The sequence below is a fragment of the Balaenoptera physalus genome (assembly GCF_965194825.1).
Source record: "Balaenoptera physalus genome assembly, chromosome: 17".
Taxonomy (NCBI): Eukaryota; Metazoa; Chordata; class Mammalia; order Artiodactyla; family Balaenopteridae; genus Balaenoptera; species Balaenoptera physalus.
The window spans coordinates 48,574,847-48,597,577 of NC_138895.1; the positions used below are offsets into that span (position 1 = coordinate 48,574,847).

Here is a 22,731-nt window from a genome sequence, read left to right on the forward strand (position 1 = left end):
TTTTGTAGGATGTATTTTCATTAGTTACTTATGAAAAGCAACAAAACTTTCAGAAAATAGATTTGACTTCTTTATCTAAAGTACTTCATTTGTTAACAATATAGTTCCTTTAATAATATATAACTTTTAAAATGAAATTTGTAAAGTAAATGCTAACATTTTCAAAGAAATTTGCCTGTTGATTCAGAAAATTAAAAAAATATAGAACTTGAAGTTAATTCGTATTGGAACCAGTTCTTCTATAAAGTGAAATCACTGTTAAATTATTTTATTCTTAATTTCTCTTGATAAGTTTAATTTTGTCCTTAGTCATCCATAGTCCTCATATGGCACTTATTATGCTGTGTAGAGAATCACTTTTCAACTTTTTATTGTTGTTTACATGTTGCATTTGAGCCAAGTATTATATTCTGGTCTATTACAAAATACCATGGGCTATGTCTCAGTTGATAAGTCAATATCAACTTTAATAGATATTTGTATCTGCTGATTTATTTATCACTCAAGACCCTAAAATTTTATTAGATACAATGCAGTTCACCGTGGGAAATACTTAAGTTCTTTTTAAAAATAAAACAGCCAAAATTTCCAAAGTGAATTATAGCCTTTATATGAAAAAAGTTGAATATTTAAATAGGTAAGGCTTATGTCAAGGATGTGTAAGGCTTGCTCTAAATATTGCCAAATTTGGTTTAAAATATATCTGCTGACATCTAAATGAAAATATTCCAATTAAATACTAAAAGCATGAGATCACAGAATGCTAATATTTATTTGGATGTGATTTGCTTTTTTTGTAGTTAAGACCACTTCTACATTATTTCAGTGGTATTTTTGCTATGCTTTACAGAAGTATGTTGTTTTGAAATAGTTTCTTTAAATTGTTTTCCTTAGCAAATACAAAGTAAGCTATAATTATTCTTAGCAACTCTAAATTGAAAGTAATCAATACAAAACTCAATAAATTGAGATGTATCTTAGTTAAATGAAATGAATAAAATACCAGATAAAATACATCATATAATACTTGAAATAAATAGAAATCATATGAGAACTGAGAATTCTATTTAACTGTTGCAGTGAGTGAGGATTATGTCAGCTCTGTCCCCATTCATGGTCTCTCCCTTCCTCAAATTATACAAGCTGTTTCATTTGGACTTTTAAAATTCACATTTCAGAGTTTCTTAAAGCACATTTATGAAGCTGTGTTTATATTTCATGCAGTAATGAGAAGAGCATATTTACTACAGGCCACAGCATTTGAAACAAAGGCATTTTATAGCACATTGAACATTTTTTAGTTGGTATGTTTGAGTTAGTAATGAAAATCTAGATTTTACTTAAATCAGCAAAATAGTGTATACTCTTTGTTTTAAAATATTTCTAAATTGAGATATTAATTATATATGAAGCTGCAAACAAATAATATTTAATTTAATCAGGTTTGCTAATTTTTAAAATATGTGGCTTAAGTAACATTTAAAAAAAGTTATTTCTCTCCCATTTAAATGTTCATGTTAATATATTTTAACCTGAATGAGCAAGCTATTACAAAACTCCAGTTTCTTAGATTTAATTTTTTCAAAATATTTTGGTTACATTGTATCTTTCATTCTATATTACATAGTTTTCAAACATACAAAAATAAACTTTTCAAAAAATTTTTTTTCATTTTTTTATATCAGATTAACTTTAGCTCTTTTAGTTCCTTTGAACAGGACTGAAATGTGTAGGGTGTGGTGAGAAAAGCAGTGACCAATAATAATTAATGACATAAATCTTGAGCAATTAATTTAAATTTTAACTTGACTATTTTTGATATGAGATGTTTAAAAAAGGGCAGTAAATGGTTGGTTAAAGGACAATAAAGTATCATAGCATTGTTTTTGCTAGCAGAATTAAGCATTGGTCTACTGTCCATAGTTATTTTAAAAATTTCTACAGTGATAATGCTTTTAGGCTTTTAGATATATTCTTGGCCTTAACATTTTTTTCAATACAGAGAAATGATAAACATTTCAACTCTTTCAAAATTTCTGATTTAAATATTAATATCTTATAGAAAAGTGCATATGTTACAGTGTTTCATAACTGAACTGAATGCTTGGTAACCAGCTGAAAGATCAAGAAACAGAATATTATCAGCATCCCAAAAGCCTCTCTCTTTCATCCTCCTCTAGTGTTAACCATTATCCTGGTATCTAATAGTGTATATTCTTGGATTTAATATAAATGGAATCATACAACATATATTCCTTTTTTGACTGGTTCTGTCACTTAAAATAATTTGTGAGATTCATCTATTCTGTGTAATGTAGTTTTTAGATAGTTTGCCTTTGTCACTATACAATGTTATATGAACATTGACGATTTACACATTCTTGATCTGCAGTTTTAATTTAAAAGTAGGTGCCTGAAGTTTGTGTCAATTTCTTTTTTTATTCCTTTGCTATTTTTTCTTTCCCTTAAGATGCTTCAGTTGTATTAGGGGACATTAGATGTCATTAAATATTTTTCATTTTTCTGTGTCTTCATGGGCATTGTGCTAAGTGTTGGGATTGGGGAAAGAATAAAGTAGAATGCAGAGAGGGTAAAAGATATCCCCTCACCAGGAAGACTTACAGTCTAGTAGAGGAGGACACAGACACATATGAAAACAGTTGTCATTAAATTGTAAAATTGAGGCTTAAGCAGAATGTCTTTCTTGTTAGTTTAAAAAAATTAGAGAATTTCTCTAGGACCTCAGGAATGGCTTCAGAAAAGTGGCATTGGAATTGGGCTTTAATGGCTGAATCAGTTAGATATCCAGGTATTCAGAGGCTGGTTAGGGTGTAGAGGCTTCTAGGTGACAATGTTGTCTGGACGAAGTCAGGGTTAGTCCATTCAGATCTGTGAAGGGATACAGTGGGAGAGGAATTTGGAAGACTATTTTGGGCCTGGACTTGTACACAAATAAGGATGTCTACACTTTTTAATATGAACACTTAAAAATAGTTAAACCAGTTAATCAGATATTCATTAGTCCCATTGCTTTCTGATCAGGCTGTTAAACTACAACCATAATGTAGTTTCAAGTTCACTTTCTCCTATAATTGAGGGTTCAAAAATGTGATCTTATTTATAAGTAAATTTTGGAAGTTCAGAGAAAAATTACTTTGGCTTAGAAAGTCATGGAGAAAATGGAGAAGGTAACTTTCAAGCAGGTTATTAAAGAATGGGTAGGATTTGAAAGAGAATACTATACTTTTTTATACAGTGTTAGGCACTTAGTTTAACAGAGTTTTCATAACAACCCTGTGAGGTTAGGTGATATTCCCTCTTATAAAACTAAAAAACTCAGGTTACATAACTTGTCCAAAGTCACATAGTGGCTGGACAAGGATTCTCATGGAGGGTTATTTGATTCCAAAGTCCTTGATCCCTTCCTTACCCGAAAGGAGTGAAGATATAAATTATCTTTTATTAATCATCTTTGAAAAGCTCAGTATACTTTCTTGCCTTATAGTAAATATGAATTTCCATGTGTAGAGAGGCTAGTTATGATAGTACAGCTAATAAGTCTGAATTCTCCTAGTAGCAATTAATAGTATATAGATACTACTGTGCTGCTGATCTCGTAGAGTTGAAGTTCATTAGCGTTAGGTGGAATCTTAGGTATTATCTCAATTTCTGAGTCGTTATGACATAGCTTTGATTTATGGTCATCTATCCAAGGCTTGAACATTTTATTCAAAGGGAGTTAGCTACTTTCTGAGGCAACCAGATTCATTGTTGGGCAGCTCTAAAGCTCTTTCTCATATTGAATCAAAATCTGTTTCATGTTTCTTCTTTTTCATAATTATTCCTTATTTATGTCATGAGCCATTTTCATACTCATAGGAATGTGGGAAAACACGTATTTCTTTACAAGATTAAGGGATCCATTCCTTACTTAGCACAGTGCCAGATAGCTTGGTTTTGACTAGTGAAGTTATTGAACAGTTTATTTGTGGGAGGAAGATGCTTCTGTGGAATCTGTGTTTGAGTTCAGTGTTAAATAGGAAATACAGGATTTGGTGCTAGTAGGTTCATGGTATTGATGGGGAGAGGTGAGGCAGATACTGATCCTTTTGCCTCCCTGAAATGGAAACTGAAGCAGCCATTTTTCTGCTGTAACACCAGAGTAAATGCTTTTAGCTTTAATGGAAGCTGGGCCCTTCAAGTATAACAAAAATGCCCATAATATTTATTAGCAAACAGAGAATGAGTAACCCACCCCACAGGACTGAAAATGGTGTTTGCTTAACTGCCCAGTTTGAGGCCTTAGGAGCATAGAGTTGGGTGTTTTTAATGTTCCTGGAGATAGATCTTTTTAATTCCCTTGTTTCCAAAGCTGTGTTTATTTTCATCTGTCTGCTTTTGTGATTCACATTCTCTGTAGCAGAATGTCTTAAAACTGGTAAGATTTAACTGAGATGTTAATTCTCTTATCTCCACTTGAGTGGCAGCAGCCTGATTTTCAGCTTTGGTTCTTCTGGCATCTGGAATATGATTTCATGGAATGTTTTGAACTGAAAAGAGACACCTACATCATCTATTACAATCTTTTCATTTCAAAGATGAAAAAACTGAATCCCAGAGAGCTCAAGTTACCTAGTTAAGAGCACACAGTTAGTATCAGTGCCTCGATTTGATTTTCATTTTCTTGATTGAGGGCTCCTTCAACTGTATCACACCGCTTTAAAAATTATTATTATTTTAATTTTTATCATGGTAAAATATAACTAACATAAAATTTACCATTTTAACCATTTTTAAGTGTAAGTTTTGTGGCATTAAGTACATTCACGTTGTTGTGCTGCTGTTACCACTATTCATATTACCACTTTCCAGAAATTTTATATTCTGTACCCATTAAAACAATAACTCCCATTACTCCCTTCCTTCAGCTCCTGGTAACTACTATTTTACTTTCTGTCCCTATGAATTTGACTATTTTAGATACCACATGTAAATGGAATCATTGAATATTTGTTCTTTTGTATTTGGCGTATTTCATTTAGTGTAAAGTTTCAAGATTCATCCATGCTATAGAATATATCAGAATGTCTTCCCCTCCCCCATTCCCCCCCTCCTTTCCTTCCTTTCATTCCTTTTTAAGTTTGAATAATATTTCATTGTATGTAAATACCACATTTTGTTTATCTGTTCATGCATCAGTGGACATTTGGGTTATTGCTACCTTTTAGCTATTGTGAATAATGCTGCTGTGAACATGTGTGTACAAATAATCTGTTCGAGTCCCTTCTTTCAGTTCTTTTGGGTATATACCTAGAAGTAGAATTGCTGAATCATATGATAATTCTATGTTTAATTTTTTGAGAAATTGCTGTTCTGTTTTTCACAGTGACTGCACCATCATTCCCATCAACAGTGCACAAGGGTTCCAGTTTCTCCACTTCCTTACCAACTCTTGTTATTTTCCATTTTTTGTTGATAGCCATCCTATTGAATATGGAATTATATCTCATTGTGGTTTTGATTTGCATTTCTCTAATGCTTAGTGTTTTTTTTTGAAGTATAGTTTGCATACAATAGTATGTTAGTTTCAGATGCACAACATAGTGATTCAGCATTTAAATAAATTATGAAATGATCATGGTAAGTCTAGTGACCATGTTATCATACAAAGTTTTTACATTATTATTGATTATATACCTTATACTGTATATATATCCCCATGACTTATTTATTTTATAACTGGAAGCTTGTACCTCTCAATCCCTTTTACCTGTTTCACCCAACCCCCTACTTCCTCCATCTTTTCAAGTGCTTATTGGCCATTTATAATCATCTTTGGAGAAACATATATTTAAGTCCTTTGCCCATGTTTAAATTGGATTGTTTTTATTGTTGATTTGAAGGTGTTCCTTATATATTCTGTATATTAATCCCCTATTATATATATGCGATTTTGTAAATTTTTCATCCAATTCTGTGGGACTGTATTGCTTTTCAATGTTAAGTCTGTTTACTTTAACTCCAAAGCCAGAAGCTGAGTTTATCTCCTTTATATCATTTACTTTTTGTTTGAAATGTTAACTTTTAGATTTGACACAGTTTTTCTTAAGATTTGGTATAGCTTAAGCAAGTAAAAAGTGGTAATGTGTTTATTTGGAATAGGTCTACTTAATTTGGGGAAGAGAAGAAAGAGATGAATTTGTTAGAATTCTTTGGGTTGTTTACAAGTTTATCTTCACAGTATTTTTTGCTCTTACTGTTTGTGAGATGGCTTACTTATAATAGATTGTTTTTCTGCAAAATGATTTTGTAACTTTTTGTGGTATAGGGAGATCTTTTTCTGCTTAATTTTCTTCTCATGTTTTAAAGTTATATATCTGTTAAGCTCTGCAAAAGGTAGATATAGTGCTTGACATATGGAATTTATAAGTCTTTAGGTTATAGACAAGTTCAGTACTTCAAAATAAAATAAAAATTAAAACAAATGAACAATTAAATCAAATGACCATTCAGCTCGTTACTTTCTTTTATTCGGAATAGGTTAGGAGGACATAGAAGGTTTTAGAAATAGTAGGAAGGTTGGGTTCTTAGTACCTATTTTTAACATGAATTCATAAACACCTCATGGTTCCCATTCTGGGTGGACATGTATATTTGTCATGTTTTGAAATCCATATGCATATTTGCTTCATCACCTTTTTTATTAGCAATAAGACATTAATTATGGAAACTTTTTAAAAAAATAGGTAATGCTAAAGGAATCTAAAAAATTTTTGTGAGTATTATTTATTAAAAAAATACTATCATAGGCCTAGTGCTCATTGCTATTCACTTTGAAATCGAAGAGAATATTGAAGTATAGCTCTTTGAAGTATTATCAAATGGTAAATCAGTTCAGCCAAGGCACATACTCTGATTACAAATTATTTCTCTAGTGATAGATATTAACGTTGAGTTTAACAATCTGATGATAGAGAATATGTTTTAACAAATACAAGCAGATATGAACACTTACCTGTGTATGGTCACATAGCTAAACATTTCAGAATAGACTGGGATTCATATGTTAGTCTCTGAAAAATCCAGCATTGTTTGCTTTTTCTCTCTGTCACATCCTATTGAAATGGACATACATTGCAGATACCGGTTTCTGCTTCAAAGATAGGTGAATCAAATGAATGAAAGATAGGCGAATCAAAGATTTCTTCATCAAAGTAAGATTCAAACTTATCGAAATATGTGAATGGCATCTATTCCAATCAAATAGCTGTACAGTTCTTAAAAATTTACAGATCTTTTAAAGAAGCTTAGGGAAGTTTGAAAGTGAGACATACAGCCATCTTCATTTGTCTTTGGCTCAATTCATGCATTCATTTTGTATGTCAACTTTGAATTTCCTTAGAAAATACATTTTTTTGTCCATCTGAAATTTTAGATTGAGCACACAAGAATGTCCTATCTTGTGAGACCCTAAATGTGGGGTAAGTCCAAATTTTACAGCCTTAAAGGAAACAAAATATGTGTGCTTTATTTTATCTCATTAGCCTACACGTTAGAGATGGTTAAACATGATCACAATGAAAATAGCCCATCTGATCAATTTCTCCATTACATCATATGGTAAATTTGATTTGGAAAGTTCATAGTGCAAACTGTTCTCATTACAGTTTTCTTTTTTGATTTGGATAACTTGCTGAATTTTTTTTTTCTTTTTTATTGTAATAGCTCCCTTTGTAGCAAAAGGTTAGGTATTACTTGTATTGTGTACTAAGGTGCTGTATTTTTATATGAACTGTAATCTCAGGTCAGGCATACAACAGTGGACTCATGCTGGATGCTCTGTACTTAATGTAACTTAATCTTCCATCTTACGGGATTCTGTGTTGTGTGACTTGCCCTATTTTGTTAATGTAACCATCTTTTCATTATAAATCAAGCATTTCTTTGCATATTTCTTAGAATCTTTTTTTGTTTTGCTCATACTGTTTTTGTCTTCTACTGCCGTTTAAAAAATGCTTAATTCTTCTTTTGTGTCTTTATCCTGTTGACTAAAGCAGGGAAGTCTGACCAGAATAGACAGGATGCATATTTTCTTCAATTTTTGAACAAGTTCCCCAATCTGTTACAGTTTTTTTTTGAAACTCCAAGGCATTTTTCCACTATGTTTGTCTGCCTTTTTGCATACTTGAGCTTGTTCTTTATTATTCATTCAGGTCTATTCCACAGATAGGTGATGAATGCGCACTGCATGCCATACACTCTGCAGGGCTTGGCTAGAGATGCACCAATAAACAAAATAGGCAAGATACCTGCCCTCATGTCAGCAGAGAATACACAATAAATTAAAGGAATTTTAAGGAGAGAAAAACTGCTTTAAGAAGCAGTGTATGTTGTCTTTTAAAAATCTAATTATAAAATTGTCCTTTTTGCTGTTTTGGGCCTTGGAAGGAGATGCTTACATAGTTTTTAATTGCATAATATTTTAACATTATTCAGTATTTTTTTGTTTAATTTTTATTAATGATTTATGTTTGAAGTGAAAACCATGTAATTAGTATTAAAGCAAACAGTGATTGGAACTGAAATATAGGTTCCTACAGATAAGTGAAAACTAATTGAATTAATAAATTAAACATATTGTATTTTTATTTTCCAGCTTTATATAAGCTTTTCTAAAAATTTGATTTCTCAGCAGTTATTTTAACATGTGCACAATCTCCAGTATTTATGGAGGTTAACTTATATTAAGGCCTTTAAGACCTATTTATAAAATATACATATTTTTTAATTGTATCCTTGCTTTATACTCTTAACATCCACTTTTCTACATTATAATGTTTAGTGTGAATACACCTCAAAAATCCGTAAAGTCCTTCTAATTAAAAGATTTTTTTATTGTATTAAGATAAATATGTTCATGTGAAGATATATTCTTTGACTACAAATTACTGAGATTAATTTTTCTGGCAGGACTTTCAGAATATCATTACTTCATCATCACAGCTCATGCTGATAGTTACTTTCTATATTCATTGAGAAATACTTGTATTTCTAATTTGCATATAATTTATATTTGAAAAACTCATGAACAGAGTTATTTTTCAACTTATGTGTCTATGTGAGAAATTTGTGAGAATTTTAATAATATAGATTTAATATTAATAATAATAGCATATGTGTGCCACAAGCAGTGCTAAGAGTCTTATATGCATTATCTCTTTAATCTTCATAGTAACGTTATGAGAGACATAATATATATACATTTTATGCATATCTTTGTCTTAGCTTCTTAATGCTAATACATCTATAAATAGTGAAGCTAGAATTCAATTTTAGGTTTATTTGAATCCAGACCCAAGATTAGCAGTTCCTTCCACCATTGGTGAGAGAGTGTATTGCAAGTTGGCATTAAGATCGCATCCTTAGACATCCTTTTATAGGAATAGCTTTGCTAACTTCTATTTATGTTATAGTTTTGTTGAGGCATACTTTATATAATATAAAATTCACCCTTTTCACGTGTACAGTTCAGTGATTTCTAGTGACTTTACCAAGGGGTACAACTGTTAACATAAATCAGTTTTAGAACATTTTCATCCCTCCAGTAAGATCCCTCTTAACCCATTTACATTTAATCCCCATCTCCAGCCCTAGGTCATCACTAATCTACTTTCTTTCTCCATATATTTATCTCTTCTGTCATGTAAATAGAATCATACAAAATGTGGTATCCTGTTTCTGGCTTCTTTCACTTACCATAATGTTTTGGAAGATCATTCTTGACACAGCATGTGTCAGCAACTAACTTGTCTTTTATTCTACATCTCTATGTTGCTTTCTTTACCCAGGTAAAATGTATTGAGGCTTACAAATAACTGTCCTTACTGTTATCCAGAGATATTTAAATTCCAGAGTTGGATGAGGGGTTTTAAAACCTTGTTACAGTTGCTGCTGTTAACTGTGGTGTTCTAAGAATATCCTTTTGTGTCATTAGCCCCTTCTTCAATCTCAAATAGACATAAACTTTTGCCATAATTTTTGAGAAATTATAGAGATGGGGCTGGTGTTTGGACTCCTTGCTCTGTGATTATTGGTGTTAAAACTCATAAATATAGAATTTAATCTGTATCAGACTCGTCTGTCTTTCTCAGGGAGATGAATAGCTGGTAGTAGGTCCTTTTTTTTTTTTTTTTAATCTTTGGTAAATTAACTCACTTTGAAAATGCCTAGTCTAGTCATTATAGCACTTTATGATTTTTGCATCTTGACTAGCTTTATTTTTCACACCTGCATTTATGCCCCAGGACCTAGCATATAGTTGATTTTCAATAAATGTTAATTAAAATGAACCAAAATAGAATTTAATTAATTTTATAAATATTTTAAAATCTGTTAACTTATCTTTTGAAGAGGACAGCAAAAAAGAACAGGTGTATTCAATCATATTAATGTTTAAGGAAGAAAAGGTAGGCAAACTACCCAAACTCAGTTTCCTTTTTTTGTTCATCTTTAGTTTTTTTAAAATAAGCGAAGCTCTAATATTCTAAAGCAACTATTCTTTTAGATTCTAGCATCTACAGAGAAATATAAGTTAAATGTACCATTCTTGAATATCTTCAGTTTTTATTCTCTCTGATAAATGCAAACATTCAGATATATGAGTGCTCTTGGTGTTTCTATTTCTAGATGTTAGTTTTTTTTTAGTTTCACTATGTTCTTTTAACTATTTTTTGGGAGGAATAATATTTGAAGGTGAATACTTAATTTTTAATACTTAATTTATTTCTCAAAGTATTCTTATTTTATTCTCATAAACTCCCTGTGAGTAGTTTTAAAAATTACAAAAATACTTAGGGGTCTGGTTACACCTGAAAATACTATATAACTGTAGCAAGCTTTCATAGTACTTTAGAGCTGTGTAGAATGTGGTTTATAAAGTTCTCTTTAATGGTTTATAATATGAATTATACCAGTGTTTTCAGTAACATTATTTTCATTTTAAAATTAGACTATAATTTAAATACAACAAAGTTCAACAATTTTATGTGACAACAATTCAGTGATTTTTGACAGATGTATGTAGTCATGTAGCCACCATCAAAATCAAGATATGGAACATTTCTATCACCCCCAAAATTTCTCTCTTGCATTCAGTTCCTTTTCCTCCCCCTGGAGCTTTTGGTGAGGGCAGTTGGCTTATGGTAAAGGTAATGGCCTATCTCGATTCCCTTGTTGTAGGCTGACCAGGGCATGACTGGCTGGCAGCTTGTTAGCTAGCAGTTGCCCTGCGGATGCATCTTTTGCCCTGCATTCCTGCAGGAATGTTTGAAGCCGAAGTAGCCTGTCTGTGCGGTGCATTGCAGCACTCTGGCACCTGGCATCTGAGCTGTGGGACTCAAGCAACCAATGGAGAGCACGGAGACTTCTTGCCACGGCTGCCATAAAAATTTCTTAAAAAAAAAAAAAACAAACCCCTTGGAGAACTTGACATGTGTCCCTTGAAGTTGGGTGGCCACAACAACTATGTATGTCTCATATGTAAACAACTTCTGAAAGTCAAAGTCTGACTGGAGCTGCTTGTGTAAAAAGAGAAACACGAAGTCTGCAGAAGTCTGCAGTAGGAACGAGTCACTCATCTACCACGGGCGACCAGAGGTGCTTGTTTTTCAAGAGTCAGTCGTGGCCCCTGCAGAACTGAGCTAGAGCTGAGTCCTCCTAAAAGGAACCCCACATGCAAGGCCTAAATGGATGGTGGACGTCAACTCAGTAGAGCGTCTTTTTGCAGTAGAAGCCGGGAGCTGAGGGTGGAGTCGCCTATGAGGAGAGAGTCGACTGTGGGAGGTCATAAAAAAATGTTTCAACCAGGAGCAACTTCAACAGAGAGTTTCTGATGGCAGTACCAGAAGGTTCTTCTACGCTTTCCTTTAAAATGGTAAATGACTTGATGAGCAACATTTTTAATGTAGAAAAGCGACACCTGCCAACAAGCTGTGAACAAACCAGCGCTAAACATGCAAGGTTATGCAGACGCGAAGAACTAAACTATGAATTCCTAGCTTTAAAAATTCAAACTAAGGTTTCTGAGTGGAGAGCCTGTCGTTGCTCTGTGAGACTCATCTAGGTCTTATTTTCTGCGTGAGTAGAGGGCACTGGTGGTCTTCTGATGTCTAGGTCAGTGCAAGGCTAAATGCCAAGACTTTATGAATAATTAAGGACTTCCTATCAAAATGTTTGTTCAGCTTAAGGACAAAGGGTTTCTGTTTTCTGGTCTTAAGGAAGAATGCAAGGGTTTGGCATAGAAAGGAATGTGGGGACAGTGCCGAGAGGGAGCCAGGGGGAAGGGCCCTCACCTCCACGGTCAAGTGCCAGCACTTGATCTGGGCCAGTGCCCAGGAGCCCCAAATCTGCCAGTAGTCTGGGGAGTTTGTTAGGAAGTAGGATTGGGCCTTTAAGACAATCTTGTGTGTACCTTGTCTGCTAACAGCCTGATGATTGTTTACTGATACTCTTGCCTAAGTTATTTAACAGGGATTTCTCCCTGCTACACAGTGTTGAAATTACATTCAGAGATTAAAAAAAAAAAAAAAAAAGACATGAAGAACACAACTACAGGTAAATAGCACTTATCTTTGTACTAGTTAGGTTTTTCCCTTTGATTCTTTTAGCAAGGGCAGAAAGAGCATGCAACATACGTTAACTGGAAAGTGTTGGTCCAATGAGAACAGGTTTTCTTCGATTTTGCTTTTGGAAAATTTGGTATTTTCAGCATGCAATTTTATGATCAGTTGGGTGTAAAGTTGTATAGGTAATTATGATCCATCTATTTCCCTTGTTAAAAGTTTTAAACTTAGTAAAATTGTTTAGTGGTAGCCAAATGAACATTTATAATTCCTTCTTAGATTATTGCCTTTAAATTTGATCTTTTGGCACTGTAGAATATTACTATAAGACTTAACATCTCTTTCTATGAGAAGAATAATATTAATACTAACCTTTTCTCAGTATTTGGTTTTACCTGTGTACAGCAGTGGGAGACACTTTGTACTGTCTCGATGTCAGTATATAATATGACAACATCTTATATTAGTGACAATATCTTTTAAACACATCTGTGTTTCATTATTTTCTTGGAACTGAAACTTGAGTATATTCAAAAGAATTCTAAGTTGTTAGTATACCGTGTATTTATTAAAAGAGAAATGTCTTGGTTAGAAATCACTAAATTTAGTCTAAGGGTTGTTTTTTTTTTTAATAATTGCCTCTAAATTTCTTTCTTGTGTTTGATGATTTAATCTCTTTTAATATACTAACTTGAAATATAGGAACAAATAATCGTTGGAGGTCCCTGTGCTCAAAAGATCATACAGTGCATAGTTAGTGGCAGAAGAAAATCTCGAAGAACAGCATTGTAATACTCTTGTGTAGCATTTTGTACTTACTCCACTACATACAGTGATTTATTTGAACCTCACAGCCAACCTTTGGAATAAACAATTCAGGTATTATTATCTCTTTTATAGATACGGAAATGGAGGATTAGGGAAGATGATACTGTGGCTCGAGAAAGATGAAATCACTTGTTTTAGTTGTTCCAGAGGTCTAGTTTAGCGTTGAGTGTTGGAGCCATTAATAGCATGTTGGTAGCTATTAGCGAGTTCTTGATAATAGGTTTGATTGTATTCTTCATTATGATTTATAACTTGAAAAAATATTTCCAGTTTCCTAGATGAATTTGTTAATACTTAGCACTTTTTAAGTTTCAACTGGTTAATTAGTCATTTGTTTGTTTTAAAAATAATTTTTTGGTAACTATCATGTGAGAACTGTTGTGTCATAGGCCTTGGAGTCCCATTATGAGTAAGATATGGTCTTTGCTTTCCCTAATTATGTCCTTCTCCTGCCTAAATTACTTTGCTTCTCATAGCTTTTGTGGTAAAGATTAAGATCTTTAAAACTTTCAGTGATGTCCTCCATAGTTTAGCCCCTTGGCTGTCTAGATTCATCTGAGTATCTTCCTCTCTATCCCCTCCCACCTTCTTGCCTTTTTCATTGTTTCTTTTTTTTTTTTTTTTTAAAACATCTTTATTGAAGTATAATTGCTTCACAATGGTGTGTTAGTTTCTGCTTTATAACAAAGTGAATCAGCTACACATATACACACATTCCCATATCTCCTCCCTCCCGCATCTCCCTCCCTCCCACCCCATTGTTTCTTTTTCAGCCAAGTCTTTCACCATATTGTCTCAGTAATCAATAGCCTAAATAATTTTTACTTACTCCTCAGATATTGGCCCAATTGATATTTTCTCTGACTAGATCACATCTTCCTAATATCTTCTTCTTTTTTTAAAAAATTTATTTATTTTATTTATTTTTATTTGTGGCTGTGTTGTGTGTTCGTTGCTGCGCGCGGGCTCTCTCTAGTTGCGGCGAGCGGGGGCTACTCTTGGTTGCGATGCATGGGCTTCTCATTGCGGGTGGCTTCTCTTGTTGCAGAGCACGGGCTCTAGGCATGCAGGCTTCAATATTTGTGGCACGTGGGCTCAGTAGTTGTGGCTCGTAGGCTCTAGAGGGCAGCCTCAGTAGTTGTGGCACACGGGCTTAGTTGCTCTGCGGCATGTGGGAACTTCCCGGACCAGGGCTCGAACCCATGTCCCCTGCATTGGCAGACGGATTCTTAACCACTGCACCACCAGGAAAGCCCCCCTAATATTTTCTTTAATGGGATATTTTTCCTATTTTTCACTGTAGTTTTCATAGAAGTGATTTTTACACTGTTTTTTTGTGATTATTTAATAGCTTTTTCCATTCTTTTTACATTAAGTTCAATAAGGACCATCTCTTTTTCTATGGAGGACATTTATCTTCAAAACGTTGAAACTGTGGAAAGCACAAGTAAATACTTATTGACATGAAGTTGGTAATTTTTTCAGTCATTTTAGTGCTTTTTGGTTGTCTGATTAGATTTTAGATTGTATGCTCTTTTGACAACCAAGTTTGTCTTCTTTTTACTTACATAGTATATGCAAAATGTGCCCTTGGCCAAAGCAAAAACAAATGACTTTAACTAATTACTGAAATTGAACTAAAATTTTAGTAATCTCTCTAATCAGAATTCTCAAGATAATATTTGAATGTTTTTAATTACATATATAAGATATATTGCATGAACACACTTCCTCTCTCTCTCTTTTCTTGAGTAAACATTTTTACTTAAGTAGACGAACTGTCTATATTGAATAACTTGTCTGGGAGATGATGAGATTAATGAAGAGACAACATTTTCCTCCTTTTGTATTTAGTTTGTTTGCTACCACCTGTAGTTCATTGTAAGATTTTGAACTTTATACATTATAATAATCAAGGCATTCATTATATTTTTATTTTAGTGATAGACAAATTTTACTTCTCATTTTTTCTGTCCATTTGTTATCTAATATTTAAGTTCAAATATTTACTTCAGAAATTTGAAAAATGATAAAATATTTTCAAGTCTCAACACAGCAGGATATAATTTGTATTTTACAGCTATTTGCAAATGCTAAAATTATTGTAATTAAATAAATATAACAGTTAATACTTGTAGGGATGTTGAGAAAGCGATACACTGATACACTGCCTATGAATGTAAATCTTGATTCAGACAGCAAAATGTGAAGCATGTATTAAAGAGACCAATGTGGAAGAATATGTACTGATGTACAAAGATCTTGATCACCAGGACATATTGTTTAGTCATAAAAAGCAGGCTGTAGACTTTTAAATATATATATATATCTGCATTAAAATTATAAGTGTATCTATGAATACAAAAAATCAATAGAGGTCTGTAGGTATGTATGCTGAATTCATAAAAAGTGGTTATCTGTGGGGAGTGGAGTGGGATCAGGAGGAGAAAAGAGGAGCTTTAACCTTTCATTTTACCTACGGTTTAGGTCAAAATTTTTTTTTCCCTTCCATGAGTATTGATATATTGTGTAAGTTGAAGAGTCGTTGTGTGCAGAACTAAATACACATTTCTTAGTTTTTTAAACTGCTTTCATTTCTCAGTTGAGTTAGTGAGTTTTGTACTCATTTTATTTTGGAAAAAGTGATCTAATCTTATTTTACTGTACAGGATATGAGTAATAACAAAAATACATTTTTGGAACCAATTTGTACATTCAGACCTTGCATTTGGGGACTCTGTATAAATCTTCAGATCCAGCTGTTGCTGAGGATATTCTTTCAGTTGCTGTGAGGTGTGTTGATTTTAAAAGAATGGATGGTTGTTCCTGAAGTGTATGTATGGCAAAAATATTATAGTACTGCTGTGAGTGTGAATGGATTGTTTAAGTTAATTCCTTTGCATCGAGTAATAAGAATCACTTTCATGTTTTTTATTTAAAATTTCGAAAGAAGAATTTTTTTTATAGCAATGCCAGAGTGGTCCAAAAATTTTGTCAGCTCTGTATTGTAATTTGTCAGCAAATGGAACAGAGTCTTTTAAAGTGTTTGTTAATTAGGGCATATTCATTTTCAGTCTTTGTTACTACACAGTCAAGACCTACTTGTTTCTATTTCCTTAAATTTATCCTGGAGTTTGTCCAAGTTGAGTTTTAATGAGTTGTTTATCCTGCTAGTTACATTAGAATTTATTTTTCCCTAGAGACTAATGTTTGAATTGATAGTTTTTTAAACCTATTCTGTAATATGAACATATGTTCAGACTAGGACTTCTGGATATGTGAAATAGGCATTTGTTAAATAAATTATTTTATTTTCACCAACTTAACTGTTAAAATGTAGGTTTAGTGATATTTCAAAAACATGAGGTAAGTCCAGAAGTTGTTAGATAATTTTAGTATGAATTTTATTGAGCTGTTTTATTTTAAGCCGAGTTTAAATAAATTTGTAGTGGTATAAATCACAAGGAAAATTATACTTTTATTGTTTATTTTCATTGACTTTTTAATGAGGCCCCCAAATAGCTTAAAGTTGTAAAAACTGTTCATCTGCTTAAAAATTTCTGAGGCAAATACAGTATGATGGTATGGTTTGATGAAATGGATACGTAGGTGTTTATTATTTTCTATACTAGTTAACCTGTTGGAAATATCTCAGAATTGACAAAAACAGAAGAGGAAAAAACCCCTCTTCATTGATATTGTTATACTAGCAGGTACATTCTATAATCTACTGTCTATTGCCAAATCATTTATAAATGGTTTATTTTAGTTCAAATGCTACTGGAATATTAAACAGAAGTATAATAAAATGTACTTTTATTTGCAGTCAGTTATAGCTGGAAAATAAAACAAACCACAAAAACATGCCATACGTGTATGCTATAATTTACTTGTTTATTGTTGAATTCTGGCTTTTGTAAAGTGAGTTATTTCCTTTGATGTTAAATTAAATTGAACCTGAAGGAGAGAACTGCCCCCTACCCTTGGGCAGTATTAAAATGTAGAATAAATTAATCTTTTTGAATTTGCATATGTTTAAGTTTTTATTCAAGTCTGTGTTATCCATTTGGGAATCATTTTATGTGACATTTGATGGCTTGAAAGAGTACCGTATACAGTAGCTGAAGTTTTTATGAAATAAGTAAAGACCCACATGTAACAAGAATCCTGACTGTAATTTTGCCTTATAAATAATTATTGCTTTAGTTATAAGAACATGGCTCTTGCTACACCATAGGACTTCCTAAACACAACGGAATATCTGGCTAAAGATAGAGTGGCTAGATTAATTATACATTTTTATATTGTAGGTTTCCAAATGTCTGTTCTGTTTACTTAGTATCACTACTGGTAAACTGTTGTGCTTTTGTTTTTGTTTTTGTTTTTGTTTTGGTCAAGAATTTTGAACAGAAATTTGAGAACATAGTAGAAAGAGAACCACCACTCAATTTTTAAACCTGTAATAAAAGACAAGAAAGTGACTTAAAGAATGGCCACAATGTTAGAAAAGCAAAATGAACCAGTAATGATAATGAAATATAAATTTATGAATTAGATTCTATTGTTTTTTCTCCTGCCTCATTTGATCTCTATTATCTTATCTGCTTGGTTTAAGGAATCTTCTATTCAGTGCATTTTAAAAATTTATTTAAAAAGATTTAAAAAAAGTTTTTTGGCCCCACTGCGTAGCATGTAGGATCTTAGTTCCCTGACCAGGGATCAAACCCACGCCCCGTGAGTGGAAGCATGGTGTCTTAACCACTGGACCGCCAGGGAAGTCCCTTCAGTGCATATTTATTTCCTTATCTATTTATTCCATTCCTTTGATTTTGTGGCAAGATGTGACCAGGCTTGTGGATTGAACGGTAAATCTAGGTAGAGCCACACATTGCTATTAAATATTTGAGAGCTGTATGGACAGGGTGGTAGATGTGTTAATGTGCAACTGTATATTTAAATTATGAGGCATGCTAATTGAGAGAGACAGGTGATCCCAGGGTTTTGTTTTTATTTTGTTATTTTCGAGTAAGAAAGGGCAGTCGTTACTTGATTGGACCAGTGTTCCTAGGAACAGAGTTCTGAATACTTTAGGGAGGTTTTGAATTTTAATTGAGATAAAATCCACATAGCATAAATTTACTATTATAATTATTTTAAACTGTACGATTCATTGGTTTTTAGTATATTCACATTGTTATGCAGTCATCATCACCATCCAACTCCAGAGCATTTTTAAAACTCCAAAAAAAAAACCCTGACTCTATCTGTGATTCTGGATAGAGAATGCCACATACAATATGTGGCATTTTCTGTCTAGCTTCTTTTACTTAGCGTGTTTTCAAGGTTTCTCCATGTTGTGGCATGTATCAGTACTTCATTACTTTTTATGGCCAAATAATAACTACTTTATAGTGATATACCACATTCTGTTTATCCATTTATCAGTTGCAAGTTTGGGTTGTTTCTATTTTTTGGCTAATAAGAATAATGCTGCTATGAACATGCATATATGAGCTCCAATATGAACAACATTTTCAGTTCTCTTGGGTATATACCTAACAATATAATTGCTATATTTACCTTTTTGATGAACTGCCAAATTGTTACACACAGTGGTCGTACTATTGTATACGTCTACCTCCAATGTATGAAGGTTCCAATTCCTCCCCATCCTTGCCAAGACTCGTTATTTTCTGCTTTTTTTTTCTTTCTTCTCCTTTTATGTCTATCTTAGTGGGTGTGAAGTGGTATCTTTTTGTGGTACTGCTTTTCATTTCCCTAATGATGTTGAGCATTTTTTTAAGTGCTTATTGGCCATTTGTATAACTTCTTTGGAGGAATGACTGTTTATGTGCACTTTTTTTTTTTTTTTTAAAGATAGCATTCCTTTTTTTTTTTTGTAATTTTATTTATTTATTTATTTATTTATTTATTTATTTATTTATTTATTTATTTATTTATGGCTGTGTTGGGTCTTCGTTTCTGTGCGAGGGCTTTCTCTAGTTGCGGCAAGTGGGGGCCACTCTTCATCGCGGTGCGCGGGCCTCTCACTGTCGCGGCCTCTCTTGTTGTGGAGCACAGGCTCCAGACGCGCAGGCTCAGCAATTGTGGCTCACGGGCCTAGTTGCTCCGCGGCATGTGGGATCTTCCCAGACCAGGGCTCGAACCCGTGTCCCCTGCATTGGCAGGCAGATTCTCAACCACTGCGCCACCAGGGAAGCCCTATGTGCATTTTTAAATTGGGCTGTATATCTTTTTGCTGTTGAGTTGTGGGAATTCTTTGCATATGCCAGGCACTAGACCCTTCGTAGATATATGATTTGCAGATTCCCCCCCCCCCCCCATTTTGTGTGTTGTGTTTTCACTTTCTGGATAGTTTCCTTTGATATACAAAAGTTTTAAATTTTGATGAAGTCCCATTTATCTGTTTTTCCTTTTGTTTTTGGTATCATATTTAAGAAATTGTTGTTTAATCCAAGATTGTGAAGATTTACACTTATGTTTCCTTCTAAGATTTTATGGTTTTAGCTTTTCGATCAATTTTGAGTTAATTTTGGTATATGGTGTGAGGTAAGGGTCTAAGTTCATTCTTTTGTATTTCGATATTCAGTTGTTCTAAGACCATTTGTTAAAAAGACTGTTCATTCCCCACTTATGGGCCTTGACCATTTGTCAGAAGTCCATTGATCATAGATGTATGGGTTTATCTCTAGACTCTCAGCTCTGGTGCACTGATTTATATTTATATGTGTATTTGATTGCTGTACCTTTGTAGTAAGTTTTGAAATTGGGAAGCATGAGTCTTCCAACTTTGTTTTTCTTTTTCAGGATTGTTTTGGCTATTCAAGATTCCTTGTAAATCCATATGAATTTAATTAGTTTAGGATTAGTTTAATCATTTATTCAAAATAGATGGGATTTTGATAGGGATTGTATTGAACGCATAGCTTAATTTGGAGAGTACTGTCATCTTAACAGTATTAAATTTTCCAATCAATAAACATAGGATGTCTTTCCATTTATTTAATCCCTTCTTTAATTTCCTTCAACAATGCTTTGTAGTTTTCAGTGTAAAAGCCTTAACACTTCTTTGGTGAAATACTTATTCCTAAGTATTTTATTCTTTTCGTTGCTATTATAAATGGAATTGTTTTCTTAATTTCCTTGTCAGATTGTTCATTTTAAGTGTATATGGGTATAAAACTGATTTCCATGTAGTTACCTTGTATCTTGGAACTTAGTTGAACTTGTTTTTAGCTCCATTCATTGGTGTGTGTGTGTGTGTGTGTGTGTGTGTTTATAGTTTTCAAGGTATGAGATCATGTCATCTGTGAGTAGTGATAGTTTTACTTCTTTTTTTTACAATCTGAATGCCTTAACAATTTTTTTTGCCTGGTTTCGTGACTGGAACCTTTACTGCAATGTTGAATAGAATGGCAAGAGAAAAATACTTGACTTCTTCCTGATCTTGGAGAGAAAGCTTTCAGCCTTTCACCACTAAGTATGATGTTAGTTGTGTGTTTTTCATAAATATCCTATATCATATGAGGAAGTTCTCTTTAGTGTGTTGAGTGTTTTATATTATGAAAGAGTATTGGATTTTGTCAAGTACTTTTTCTGTGTCAGTTGATATGGACATGTTTTCTCCCCTCTTCTTTCTATAAGTATGATGTATTGCATTGAGTTCTTGAGCCATTCTTTTATTTCTGGGATAAATTTCAGTTGTTATGGTGTATAATGCTTTTAATATTCTTCCAAATTTCATTCACTGGTATTTTACTGAGGATTTTGCATTTATGTTCACAAGGGATATCGGTGTGTAGTTTTCTTGTGTTGTTTTTGTCTGGCTTTGGTACCTGGGTAATACTGATGTTATAGAAGAAATTGGGAAGGATTCCCTTCTGTTCTTTTTTTTTGCAAAAAGTTGAATAGTATTGGTATTTTTTTCTTCTTTAAATGTTGGTAGAATTCACAAGTGAAGCCTTTTGATCCTGGACTTTCCTTTCTTGGGAGATTTCTACTTTATTTTTGAAGAATAGTTAAGTTGGAATTATAATTATTATTATTTTTTAAAATAAATTTATTTATTTATTTATTTATTTATTTATTTATTTATGTTTGGCTGCATTGGGTCTTTGTTGCTGTGCGCGGGCTTTCTCTAGCTGTGGCGAGCCGGGGCTACACTTCGTTGTGGTGCACCGGCTTCTCGCTGTGGTGGCTTCTCTTGCTGCAGAGCACAGGCTCTAGGTGCACGGGCTTCAGTAGTTGTGGCACATGGGCTTCAGTAGTTGTGGTTGGTGGGCTCTAGAGCACAGGCTCAGTAGTTGTGATGCACGGGCTTAGTTGCTGCACGGCATGTGGGATCTTCCCGGACCAGGGCTCGAACCTGTGTCTCCTGCATTGGCAGGCGGATTCTTAACCACTGTGCCACCAGGGAAGCCCCAGAATTACAATTACTAATTGACAGTTCTTTCTTTCAGCACTTTGAATATTTCAACCCAGTGCCATGTGGCCTCCATGGTTTCTTCTGAGGAATGCCTTCAAAGCTCAACCAGGCAGTTTTCAACTCTGCCACCTTTTCTTGTTGTGCATACCCTTAAAGTCAGCCAGAAGTGAGAGCTTAAGGCCTTTCTCTTGTCTTTTCTCTGCAGGTGCACAGCGCTTAGCATGTGTGTGGCCTTCCATAGTCCCAGGAAGGTATCTGAGCTTTTCAGCGTTTTTATTCCTGAAAGTATCATTTCCCAGCCTTTCTAAGATTTTGGTTAGTCTCTTTTTTTGCCCCTTGTCTTGTCTATCTATTATTCCAGGCAGCAAGGACTATTGCAGTACATTTGCCTGTAAATGTTTTCTACAAATGCTCCTGGGTAGTTGTTTTAGTATTGGGAGAGTTCTGAATTAAGAGAGAGAAAGCAGGCTCTTTGAGTTGGTCCTCTAGGTAGCCACCAGACAGGTCAGAACAGACAACCACAATTTCTTTTGAATAAGGTCTTTTTTGCTTTCTCTGTTACCTCTTACTGGGGATAAGGGCTATTTGGTACCACTGCTGAGCCTGGGGGCGAGGGGATGTAACACGGGTAAATAAAAATACCACAAAGTTCACTGTTCCTACTGAGATTGAGCTGTTTAAAAATTTTTTTTAAATTTTACTTTATTTTTATTACGTGTTCCCATGTTTGTTGCAGGCTTTTGGTTAGTTTCTAGAGTTCTGAAAAAGTTGATTTTTGACAGTTTTTGCCAGCTTTTGTGTTGCTTTTATGGAGGGACAGACTTGGCATACCTTACT

General features: G+C 33.5%; 1 protein-coding gene and 1 long non-coding RNA gene across 18 annotated transcripts in view; both read left to right on the plus strand.

The window, feature by feature from the left end:
• Positions 1-22,731, plus strand: part of VPS13B (vacuolar protein sorting 13 homolog B) — a 763,196-nt gene that overhangs the window by 108,140 nt on the left and 632,325 nt on the right. Inside the window, exon 17 of one of the 17 annotated variants that reach the window (XM_082432671.1) lies at positions 5,387-13,022. The exons of the other annotated variants lie outside the window; for them this stretch is intronic. Coding sequence (XP_082288797.1) covers positions 5,387-5,543 — 157 coding nt within the window. The 3' untranslated portion in view covers positions 5,544-13,022. Of the gene's footprint in view, positions 1-5,386; positions 13,023-22,731 lie in introns of those variants that run through there. 17 annotated transcript variants of the gene reach the window in all.
• LOC309646455 lies at positions 14,063-21,528 on the plus strand. The gene is made up of 2 exons (XR_014255377.1): positions 14,063-19,293; positions 19,669-21,528. It is a non-coding gene; the product is annotated as an uncharacterized lncRNA (long non-coding RNA).